Below are 12528 nucleotides of genomic sequence, written 5' to 3'. Positions count from 1 at the left end.
ATAGTCTATAGTTGCAAATAAAAAATTAATACTGTAGATGAGTTTCCCACATGTCTTTTCTTATTCACACGTATGCCAAAATGAGATTACGCTATCACATGTTTTATAATCTTGTCTGAGTTTATAGTTGAGCTATACTGTAATAGGGCTTTGGTTCCACTCATATGGGTCAGATATTTGATGCAAGAGGCAAGAAACCTAATAAACTCCCTTCCTGGTATTATGGCTCCTTTCTTGGAAGCAAGCGATATGGCTCGGTATGGGACAGAGTGGATGGCATGGTCCATTTCTGAAGTTACAAAACTCAAAAGCTGCTCATTCCTGTTTTCTCTAGGCAAAGGCAGCTCAAGCATCTCATCCGACGTGAGTTCAAGTACAGATCACACGCCGACCCAAGCCCAGAAGAATGTGGCTACCAGTGAAGGTAGGCATCTGGTCTTCATTATCTCTCTCCCTGTGTTCACAGTGCAGACTATTTTTGGAAGACAAATAAAATGTGAGTCTCAGTTCTGTTCTACTGAGTGAGAGCATATGAGATTCTTAAAAATGAGAAGGCAAAGGGTTTCCCGAGTTGCTTTTTTGTTGCTGTGTTGTTGCAGACTGATGAAGGAGTTTCGATAGGAGTCAGGTGTCTCAATTCTAAGGCAAATGCTGTTATTTTGTGAAAAGATAATAGGCTGATGTCTGGGGAGCCTTCATGATGTTATCTGTCTTGTTTCTCAGTGTGGAAAACACTGTGATTATAAAATTCCCATGTTGTAGTTGAAAGTTCCTGCAAGAACTTTCAAAATAGGCCCACTTGGAATTCAAGATATGGACAATGGGAGGGTCACAATCATGTGATTTGTAGAACTTGAATTAACCATTATGTGGGGTGGGGGGGGAGAGGTTTGTTTGGTTATTTAAAGAATATGTGGAAAGTCCTGCCTCTCAGGGCAAAGACCAGCTCGGTTGATAGTCTTGATACAGATTTTCATTCTATGTTGTAATCCATGTTGGACTTAATTGCTCTGCATGGTGCAGAAGCATTTGTGGTATCACTTGTTTGCATGCGGGCATCACTGTTTCTGTGGTAGTTATTTACTGGAAAGCTGGCTCAATGATGGAATTAGTTGTTTTTATTTTAATGTTAAACACAATTAAGTGAGTTCTTTTCTGAAGAAGAGTCCCTTCTAAATTAATGGCTGAATGCAGGTCCGGTGTAAGACGTCGATGCTGCTTATAATAGAAGACCCAAGGTGAGGTGACCATGTGTAGAGCCCGCTTTCTTCAAATGTGCAGGGTGTGTGAAGGTTCATGTCTACACTCTGTCTTGAGGCTTACTTTATGCTGCTTGCAGTATTAGGAAGAGTAACCCCATGACCTTGGTCTCAGTGTTTGGTTGTTCTTGATCTGTGTGACCGTGTGTGCGTGAATGATGCGGGTTGATCCCTTGTGTGGATGGCTTCTCTTTGGGTATTCTTTGACTTGATGTGTTTCAAACAGACTGATGTATGAAGAGCTTTTATAATGGGATTATATTCCTTGATGTTTAATGCCTTAGGATTATTTCACCAGCATTTGAAGGCAGACAGATCAGGTTGTTCTCCTCAGGGCTGCAAACCACCCAGTAGAAATCCAGTTTGAATTTTCTGCCTGTTAATTCAATCAGAGCACTAGGTCATTCTTGAAATGTAGTTATGGTAACGTGCAAGTCAGGTAAATTGACTCTAGACATTTGTTTTTGAGGCCTCCATTTTTAGGAGCCTGAGTAGAAATCACTTCAACATAACATATTGACTTATAGTTCTCTCTAATCAGAAATTTTTTGTTTTGTAAGATAATCACTTCTTTCTACCACGATTTTAGTCACTCTTGTTATAGTCATAGTTTGGCTACTTGGAGTGGCTGTGAAAATCAGAAGTTAGAAGTTTGTGAAATAATATCTCTGTGTTTGCCTCTCCAGGTTTAAATGTTCATATTATTGTTTTCTCTTTTTCAAAATCAGAGATTATGAAACTGTATGGGCTCTGTTGCAAGGGTTGGGGGAGGGGACTGTGGGACTTCATGCATGAAAAATGTCTTCTTTTTATGCTTCAAGAAAAAAAAAAACCCTCTATAGGGATTTCAAATTTTCATCTTATTCTGCTTTTTCCTTAGGAAAATTCTTTTGATGTGAGACTCAGCCAATGTTTTATACATTTTTGTCACAATGCATTTCCTACCATTCTGAGGGTAAACTCAGGAGAGAAAAATGAGAAAATATGATGTTTATGTGAAACAGAAATTTTATCAACTGGGCTAAATTAATAGAAGTTATTTCTTCCAGCTCTTAAATGGAAAAACCCCATCTCTATGGAAGATGCTATCCATTTTTTTGTGTGTGTGTGTATCTGCAAAATTAAGGGTTTTTTTTTTTTACTGTTTTATGTATGAATCCATTTTTCTACTGTTTTTTAATCAATAGAAGTAAAAAAATATTTTCAAATAGATTAGGTGTGGGTGCTATTTCCATAAAACTGTATTTCAGGGATGTCTTTTGCAGAGTAATCTTGCTCTCAGGCTGGGTTTTCAAGATGGAACACCAGCCAGCATTCGTTTTCTCAATGCACAGGTGACAGAGTCCTGGTCTGCCTCTCAGGATTGTGGTGTCCCATTCTCGGACCTCCACAAAGTGTGTTTATCCAATGGTATACAAATTTGCGCCTACCAGAAAGCACCTACTAGCCATTGTGTGCCAAGAAACAGAAAGCAACACGAGTTTCTGGTGGAACCAATTGAAAAATGGTTCTCTGGTTTTCTTCCCACTGTTTCTAGAACCATGTTTAACCTTGGTTGTTAAGAAAGTGTTGGGCTAGTGGTATAACCGGTTTTGCAGAAGTGGTTTCCCTACCATTGCTTTCTTCACTTCTTTGATCGTCTTAAGAGGACTTTTCACCTCTGAAATTAACAATATCCTCTTTAAGAAACAGGCAGGATTCTCACGTTAAAGGTCTGAGTGGTACTGATTTCTAAAAATGAGATTTGTCGTGAAGGACAATATTTGGTTTTCCTGCAGCCTTTGCAAATCATGGCCATACCTGTAATAGCTGAGTTGGAAGCCTTGGGGAGCAGAGTTGGGTTTCTCTCTGGTGGGCTGAATGGGGAAAGTATTATATCAATTCCCGGCCTGGGTGGGAGGTGTGTACACACATGTACCTTGTGCCTTTGTGTCCGGCCTCCACACGACAGCCAAGGGTAGAGTTGTTGTGTCTTGCCACAAAACACTAAGGAACTTGTGCTGTGTGGGTGAGGCGGGGGGGGCGCCTGACCTGAGGACATGGGAGCTGAGGGGAGGGAAGGGCGCCCACATACCATGCACCAACCTGGGGCTGGTGGTGGGAATGGGAATTAACTGTGACAGACACCAGAGATCTGACTGGAGAGATGACCGTGGTGGAAGTTTCACAACACAGAACATTTGCTGAAAGTCATGGAACTAGACCCATGAAATGGTTGTCAGAAGCTGCTGCTTCTACCTGGTCTTCAGACTTACATGTAAATCAGTACAAACTACTCTTGGAAAGTGCTGCCTCCTACCTCTGGGGAGAAGTCTTGAACAGTGGTGAGAAGACCCCTTAGGAGTATGGGTCTTGGCCATACAGAGAGCAGGGCTGCTGGCTGAAAGCTTCTCTCGAGATGCTCCGGCCTCTGGGTCAGCACTGCTCTGAAAGCATCATAAGGAATCTCTGGGCCAGCAGTGTTCACAGCCCCGCAAGTGGTGTCTGGTCAGAGTGGACTTCTCCTAGTATATACTCTCCTGGAAAGTTCTGGAAGACATAACAGAAGATAGACAAGTTTCTCAAAACTTTTTTTTTTTTTTTTTTTTAAATACAGCTTTTCCTGGAGAGTCTCTAACCACAGCTTGGATTTTAAGTTTTTAGTAACCAAGCCTGATTGTTGGTTAAGGCCTTGGTCACATCTATTCATTCTAGGAAATGTAAGGACTCATGTCCTTGCCATCTTCCTGATGTTCCCACTCATCCACTTTGGGTCATGAGGCTATTCCGCTAGGCATGGAGGGCACAGACGGTGGTACAATTCATTTTTAATCCAACAGAGAATTGTATTTTTTTTTCACCTAAATGGTAGTGTTGCATTCCGAAGTCTCATGCAAAATATTTGTGCATCTTAATTTTGTGAGTCTAAACCCACACCCCTTTTAAGGAATTGGCAGCCTGCAGAGATTTCTCCTTGATAAATGTTATAGGTTTTCTTTAAACCCCATTATATTTCTTGTGACAGTTTAAGTTCCTGATTTCCTGACACTGTAGGGGGTTTGGGTTCAAGTGCAGAAAGCTGGAAACATTCCATTTTCCCCAACAAAATCTGCATTCCAGCATCATAAGCCACAGCTTAATTCTTTCCAGTTGTGTTGCTATTCTTTCTGTTACACTTTTTTTCAGTCTTTCTCATCCATGGGGTGTTCTCCCTTGTACTAGGAGGAATAGCCTCTGACATCCAGCTATGAAAGTCACGTCCAGCCCGTGGTTAGAATAGAGCACACGGCAGCCAGCCTGAAAGGACTGAAACAGAATCAGTTGGATTGTGTTGGATCATGAAGAAGCTTCCTGGAAATAGTAAGCTCCAGCTGGGGCTTCTTTCTCAGAACAGGGTTATGAGGTTGTGGCTTTACTGGTGGCATCTCGACAACTCTGACTTCTCTTGAGCTGGGGGAAGGTGACACCATTAGTTCAGAGGCCAATGTAATTGGCTGAGGAACAATCAGCTTCATCTAGCTGCTCCTTAAACCTCTTCAAGTTCAGATATTGAACTCACTGACAACACAATTTATAGGTGAGATGGCTTATAAATGTTGTTATCAAGTCAGCCAAATATGGCATCATAGGATTTTTTTGGAGCTTCAAAGACCCTGGCAATTTTCTGATCTAATACACTCATTTTACAAAGAAATCCCTGAGGCACAGAGAAATAAAAAGATTTGCTCAATATTACACACCTAATAAATTGTCGAGCAGGAGTTTGACCGTGTGTTGTTTCGGTGAGAGATGGTCAAATCAGAAAGAAGCATGACCTTTAAAAAAACTATTTCCTTCTAAATGTGAAGCTCTTTAATTCTGCTTGGTCACCTGCTAGCTGCTTATTTTGAGCTGGTTGACAGGAGGAGGCAGGCCGTCCAGAAGAGTTTGAGGAAGACTTGAGTTCAAATAGAGCAGTACTTCCAATGGGAGGAGAAGGTCTATTTCAAGTGGAAAAAGGATCTCAACCCACTTAGATAGGTTGGCTTCTCACTTGGAGATGGAAATACTACCTTTAATTTGCTCATGATTATAAAATAGCCTTTCAGTAAATTCACTGAATATTGTTTTGTGAAACTGCTTATTTAATGAACTCCCTGAGGGAAATTAATTTTACAAAATGATTCATTTGAGCCATGAATGAATTGAGTTGGTAAAAAAAAAAAAAAAAAAAAAGAGTTTTTTCCTTGGTACCAACAATCACTGCTTTATTTTCACAGTCATGGGTTAATGTGTTTTCAGTGCCCCAATTAGACCAATTTTCAATGCAGTTATTTTGAAAACACCCAGGAACTGGGCTTTTCTTTCTTCTCTCTGTTCTCCATATATTATCTTTTTTCTCCTTCTTGCTCGAACAACATTGACATGAGTCACTCAGGAAGAGAAAGATGATGCTTTTAATTCAAGGTAGATTTCATTTCCCTAAACAAAAGCCTTTTTGACCATCCAACGAATTCAACACACATTTCGGGGGATACATGTTATTTCATGCTACTCCTGGTCTTTCATGAGAATCACTGCATTCAGCTGTTTTCATCGTCACATTGCTCTCGAGAAGGAGGTGAACATATTTTCATTTGGTGGATGACAGTAAGGAAACCGGGAAAGCATCAGTGTGACCCAAAGTCGGAAAATTAGTAAAAGGCAAAGATGGTTATAAGCACTGACTTCTGAGTAAGGTTTTTTTCCTTAATGTTTGTTTTGAAGTTGTCCTATGCAACTATTAAGAATTTCATGCTAACCATTTTTATACGTTTATATCAAATTACATTTTGAAAGTTCTTATGAGAAGTACCTTTTCAAAATGCCAACCCATAATTGTATCTCAGTTGTCAGTATTATACATGGAAAGCTGGTCTATGCATAGTTTAGAAATTTACTTTAAATTCTTATTGAAGGCAAACTTCAATATTCCAAGCTAACTTTTACTGAACTGTTGAAGGGTTAATTTGTAGGTTATCATAATTGTGTCCTTGACATGCTATATCAGACAGACTTAGGATTTGAACTTGATATTTAAATTAATCATGATATAGGATCTATAGTGCATGCAATATAAAAGTACTCACTAGTTACATTGCTCCTTTTTACTTTAAAACTGAGCCAAGCAGTTATTCTTTAATTGGAAATGTACACAGGTGGAAGATATCAATCTTAGAGCATGTGCCTTGCAAGGCTGGAATTATGCCTTGAAGCAGACTATTACAGTCAAATGGAACTCAATCCATGACACAAGAGAAAACAGAGTAGAAGCATATAATATAGGAAGAGGAACAAAAAGTACAGAAGTGGGGAAAGTAAATGACACAGGAAAAGGACCTTTAAAAATCGTGATAAGATGACATCTATTCAAACTGGAAGGGTGGTTTTGGGGGACCTTATGGGAGGGAGAGATTCCAAAGTCAGAAAATTACTTTTAGGAGGTTTTACTCTGTTTATGAAGTAGGTAATGATTGATTATTATAAAGATTTGTTTTGCCTTTAAAAATTAAATTTCAGGGCATGTGGATGGCTCAGTGGGTTAAAGCCTATGCTTTGAGCTCAGGTCATGATCTCAGGGTCCTGGGATCGAGCCCCACATCAGGTTCTCTGCTCAGCAGGGAGCCTGCTTCCCCCTCTCTCTCTGCCTGCCTCTCTGCCCACTTGTGATCTCTCTCTATCAAAATAAATAAATAAATAAAAATACTTAAAAAAATAAAAATAAAAAAATTAAATTTCAAACTTAATCTATTTCTGAAAATTTCAGGATTATTTAGGAAAACCTTACAAGGCTTTAGCTGTTGAAGCTTAGTGTGTTCTGGTAATTAAATTAACAAGTCCGTGCTTCATGGCCAAGTTTCTAACTACTGCCTAATTGTAAGTTAGGTGACTTTTGAAACCTGCACTAATTACAGTGGGTTATTTGAACATATTATAGATTCAATGTGTCCAATTTAATAAAGAAGTCAAATTTGCATTTGAGGATTAGTTTAAGCAGTGGAAAACTCATCAGCTTGGTATCCACAAAATTGTTATATAAGCCTAAAAATGTGTAACGAAACCCTAAATACCATCTCGGACTCAAGAACTAAGTTTAATTTCTTAAAGGAATCATCTTCCAAAATGGATCATCCAGAATGGCAAAAATGTCATTTAATAGTCTCAGAAGAAAATTAGGTTTCTGTATGTGAGTGAGTGTGTGTGTGTGTGTGTGTGTGTTTACATCTTAAAGTAATACTTAATTGAGACCTCCGGTGTCTGTCAGTGTCTTTATGGAGAGTTAGGAGAGAAAATGTAAGATCTTTAGCATTCTAATCCCGTGTGTAAAACTATTCCGTGTTTCTCTCATCTCTAGTCTGTCATTTGCAAAAAAAACACTCAATAAATAATTGATAAGTTTCAGCCTTAGACACCTAAATACAACTAAGTGTATTTGCAGGGAAGGCTTGGATCATTTCTAGGATATCTTACCAGTAATCTCAATAATTTAATTCAATGGAGGTTTAAATCCATTTGTTTAGGCATTTACGGAGAGACTACAAAATGTATGTCAGTCCCAGATTGGCAGCACAGAGAATGACCCCTCAGATGTGTTTTTAACTCCTTGAAGATTTTTCGAAACTACTTTTGGGTTTAATTTAATGGATTCAGGTGGGGCATCTACCCTGCAGCTCCTGAGTCCCTGTCATTCTCTGTTGCCTTAAACAAGCGTCTTTCACAATATTGCCATTAGCTCTTTGGCCCCTGATGGAACTTGGTATTATGGCGAGACCTACTGCTGTCAGAACCTTAGCAAGTTCTGGGGGGAATGAACACTGAATCAGTTCAACAGTAATTCAGGGCCGTATAAGATTGTGTCTTGAGTGGTCTGAAGAGGGGCTATAGTTGGAGAGGAAGGGAGAGGGGCATGGTTTGAAGCAATTGGGAAAAGGTGTCAGGGCACCCTAGGACTTAGCTTGTCCCGTGTGGACAGAAGGTGGAAGGGTGGAGAGGAAGGTACAGCGTGGTGTGTAAGGCTGTGAGGAGCTTGGAAAAATCTGTCTGGGTTCACATAGGGGGAAAATGGAGGCGTCTAAAGAGACCCCTTCCAGACAATATTGAATACATTCCCAAAGTGCTTTGAAAATCTAGTGTTTCACTAAAATATTTAGTTTGAGAGTGGCTGTACAGTTTTTGTACTATGTCAATGACAAATAAGCCATCGCTCTATGACATTTTATACCCACCACCTTTCTTTGGGTTATTTGGAGGGTTTTACACTAAAAGGCTGACTTTTGAGCTCATCGAAGGCACCAAGGGCATATGGAAGGGGTTGGGGACCAACATTTTAGAGAGAATAACCTGATACTGGAAATATTTGCCCTTTACAGTCATGGACACAGTCTGACCTTAAAAATCAGGTTAACACGTCTGTTTACTTCCTCTTTGACTAGGAAATAACTTCCTGAGGATAAACTAACTTCCTCAGGAAGTCCCAGGCTTCCCAAGGCTGTTAAGCTGATTAACAAATAATGAGAGAAAAGCACTTTAGCTGTAAGTGTGTTCCTCTCTATTCCATATACTTGAAAATATAGAAAATTCCCATTAGGGAAAGAATAATCTACAAGTAATTTAGGTATGATTTGTGATCATTAAGACGTGATTAAGGAATTGTTATAAGGAGTACGGTTGTGGGAAGCAGATAGTAATACAGTTTATCACTGTGAATGAAACTGGGAAACTTCTGTTGTTTGTCACTGCTGCTGCCTTCCAAGGTGGGGTGGGCTACCTGCCACCCTGAAGGATGGTTGTTCTTCCAAATAACTGTGTGTTTCGAACATGTGGGTTTTCTGATGTGGGCTTCAGAAAACCAGATTTCTCTGCACAGTGAAGAGGTTCTGAGCTGCACAGGAAGGAGACACTATAGATAACCAGGAGATTGAATGGGAAGAAGAGATGGTGGAACTGGGGAGATGTCTTTTTAAAAAAATTTTTTTTTTAACCCTGAGATTGAGACTATGCTGAGATCAAGTGTAGGACGTTCAACTGACTGAGATACTTGGATACCTCTGGGGAGATATTCTAAGAACTTAGGTGGTAGTGGCTCCTAGGGTTACACATTCCTGCATCCCTAAAAATCCTTAGTCCTTAGTAGACTCACAAAGTGCTTGGAAGGAGTGGGTTTCCTATAGAAATCAGGGAAGGGCTGAATTTGAGACTGTCCACTTGCATTCCTTGTAGTCACTTGACTTAGGCAGATGCAACAGAAGCAAGTTGATGAAGAATCCGTCAATTAACACTTCCTTACTATTACAATTTACACAAATTTAAGCATTTTATTATGTTTCTATTCTGTTGTATGTAATGATATTCTGTATAACATAAAATTATGCAATTTGTATTAACTTTTCTCTTTTAAGTCTGAAAATGAACTTACATTGTTCCAATTATTAATCATTATTATTCTCTTCTTGAGGCTTGATTTTTCACAACTTATTCTATGGAAAACCTTTAAGCATCTTCTTTGTCCTTCCGGCACTATCCGTCAGAATATAAAAACACCCTTTCTTTCTGGCCACAAAAGAATGTGGCTGGTCCACTTTTTTGCTTCATTTTCTTTTGTTGCTGCCCAAGATACACAATCAGTCATGCCCACTGGAGATTTTTTTTTTTTAGTAAGTCGGAAAACATTTTCAAGATGTAAATCTGGGAGTGAAGCAAAAGACTCCTGCTGCTCTGGGCTCACTTTTAATAAAGTTGGATCTGGAGAAAAAAAATATATTTTTAAGGTACCAATCCACATTGATTTTATCAATTTATAATATTACATTTTCTAAATTCTTGCACTGTACTTATAGTCTCACAATATGAAATTTCATTTGCCACTAAGACGTTCTACTATTCAGCAAGCAAAGATATAACTTAAGTTGGGCCCTCTCCCTCAGATCTTCAAATATATGCAGACATGCCTGATCTTAGCAGGGACGAGTAATAGGTTACAGCTTGATCAAGATACCCACTGCCTGAGTTCTGTGCATGCTTTCAGCTGATACGTCCATAGTGTCATTCCTGCAGTTGCTTGACTCCTTTGAGGAAGGAACTTGGTTTTATCCCCCTTTGATGTCAAGTGGCTATCACAGTGATTGCCGTACAATAAACATTTGGAACACGTTTTTTAAGTGAATGAATGGGCTCAGATTCTAAGAAGGAAGAGCCCCCTTGATACTAATTTTTCCAACTATAGTCATAAAGACTACTACCTCAACAGTTGTGCAAATCCAAGGTAATATATGAGAGATACAGTTACTTTTTAGAAAAAAGAAACATACTGTTCCTTAGGAAAACTTGAAGCACATCATGGGAATGTTAGCCATCCATTTGCTTTTAGTTGCCTTTTGTGTTAAGGGAAAAAAAAAAAATTCTTTAAGCCGAAGAGACATGTCAGAAGGAAGAAGATATTTGGAACAGAAGATATTTATGGTTTTTGTGTTTTCATTTGGTTCAACACTTTTAAACGAAAATAAGGTTTGTTTTCTATTGAATATTAGCTCTAAAGATAACCAGTTTTTAATCAGAAAAGAACTTAACATTTTTAGATTACCAAATGAGATAAATTCAGAAATACAGAATTCTAGAGCATTTCAGCATCTGTACCCCAATTTTAAGGGCAGAGGAAAAATATTCTTTTCCCCTAACCAATTCAAATTTATTAAATCTCTTTTTAATCTTTTTAAATCTTAATACATTGAATTATTTCAATTCTTTACTTACTGATATGTCAATGTATCAGAATAGAGCCTGTGTTTTTTTAATGTATGAAACTGGAGAAGTAAGTTTCATTTTATTGGCATAAAATATGGCTGAATTGGTCAGTTAATAAATGTGTTTAGATTTTTGGGGGGTTGGGTGGGTGGTTCCTGATCTGTTAGGAAGAAATGTTAGGAAAAGCATTCCTAAAGGAGAAAATAATACTGTTCTTTCCCTTTTTAAAAACTATTTTCCTAGAACCAACCTTGGCCTCTGATTATCTTTTGTGAGCTATATTCTATTTCATAGAAAGTGGGAAACTCTAAAGTTCATGTTTTGTTTAACTGGGTTGGAACCGGTCAGTGCAGAGATTAGGCAATCATTTCACTCAATCTCAGAGATTTACAAAGAGGTAAATTCTGGTAATGGATGCATTTGGAAAATGAAGTAGGAGGTTGAACTCTGCATTTAATAGGAATGAGGGGGGGAGCCATGTAACAAAAATTTTGTGACCTTTTTTTTTTTACTCCCCGTTGATGGGTAATACAAGTCACTTAGCCTTAATTTTCTTCTCTATAAACCAGGAATAATAATATTCTCTACTTCATGTGTTGGTTATGAGGAGTAAATTTAAGAATTATATGCAGTGTGAGTCCCTGTGCATATTATCTGGTTTAATTTCATTGGCTTACTCACAGCCACTTAATGGGAGTTCCATATCCTTCCTTGTTCAGGGACAGGAGGCTGTTGTATGGAAAAATCACCCTTAAATGAATTCAACATAATTCCAATGGAAATCCCAATAAGATTTTAATTTTGCAACTTGACCAAACTCTACTTTTTTTATTTGGAAGAACAAATCCAGCATCTATAAGTACCTACCACATGTGGACATTGAATTCAATTCAGTTACATATGTAGGACATTGTGTATGTTGAATCACTTATGTGTGTTGAAATCATTTGTCGAGCATTGAATACATGTACATCTGAGGATATCCAGGAAAATTTTGGCAAGGAGTAATGAGAGTAACATTTCCTTAGTGTCATGAAAATATATTATACATTTACAAATGCTGAAGAAATGTGGTATGGTAGAGCTTGGTGCAATGGAACAGAGAGTTTGTGTTGGACTTAGTTGTATATGGGAATGTAGGGTATAATAAAGATGGCATCATGAATGGATAAGGGAGATAAGTCTTAGGAGATAATACATCCTAACAGGAAAACCAGCTTCTTTATTTTAAAGAAAAGGAACATAGACAACCTAATGTGTTTCTGATACCAAAATAAATTCTGAATAGATGAAAGATTTAAATGTTCAAATTAAAAAGAGATGAATTTATGATCTCAAGGTAGAATAACCTTATTTAGTTAATTAATTAATTACTTAGTTAATTTTTAACATATAACATATTATTTGCTTTAGGGATACAGGTCTTTGAATCATCAGTCTTACACAATTCACAGCACTCACCATAGCACATACCCTCCCCAGTGTTCATAACTCAGCCGCCCTATCCCTCCCCGTATCCTTCCCCAGCAAC

At 38.3% G+C, this 12528-nt stretch overlaps 1 protein-coding gene across 1 annotated transcript in view; it reads left to right on the top strand.

Moving 5' to 3' along the window:
- The window catches only part of FBXL7 (F-box and leucine rich repeat protein 7), a 363919-nt gene that overhangs the window by 90250 nt on the left and 261141 nt on the right, over window positions 1-12528 (top strand). Inside the window, exon 2 of the mRNA XM_082723312.1 lies at window positions 335-424. Within this exon, the coding sequence (XP_082579438.1) occupies window positions 335-424 (90 nt within the window). The remainder of the gene's footprint in view (window positions 1-334; window positions 425-12528) is intronic.

The sequence above is a fragment of the Mustela nivalis genome, assembly GCF_964662115.1.
Source record: "Mustela nivalis genome assembly, chromosome: 3".
Classification (NCBI taxonomy): Eukaryota; Metazoa; Chordata; class Mammalia; order Carnivora; family Mustelidae; genus Mustela; species Mustela nivalis.
The sequence above is the reverse complement of the archived record's forward strand: the minus strand, read 5'-3'. Positions and strand labels throughout refer to the sequence as shown.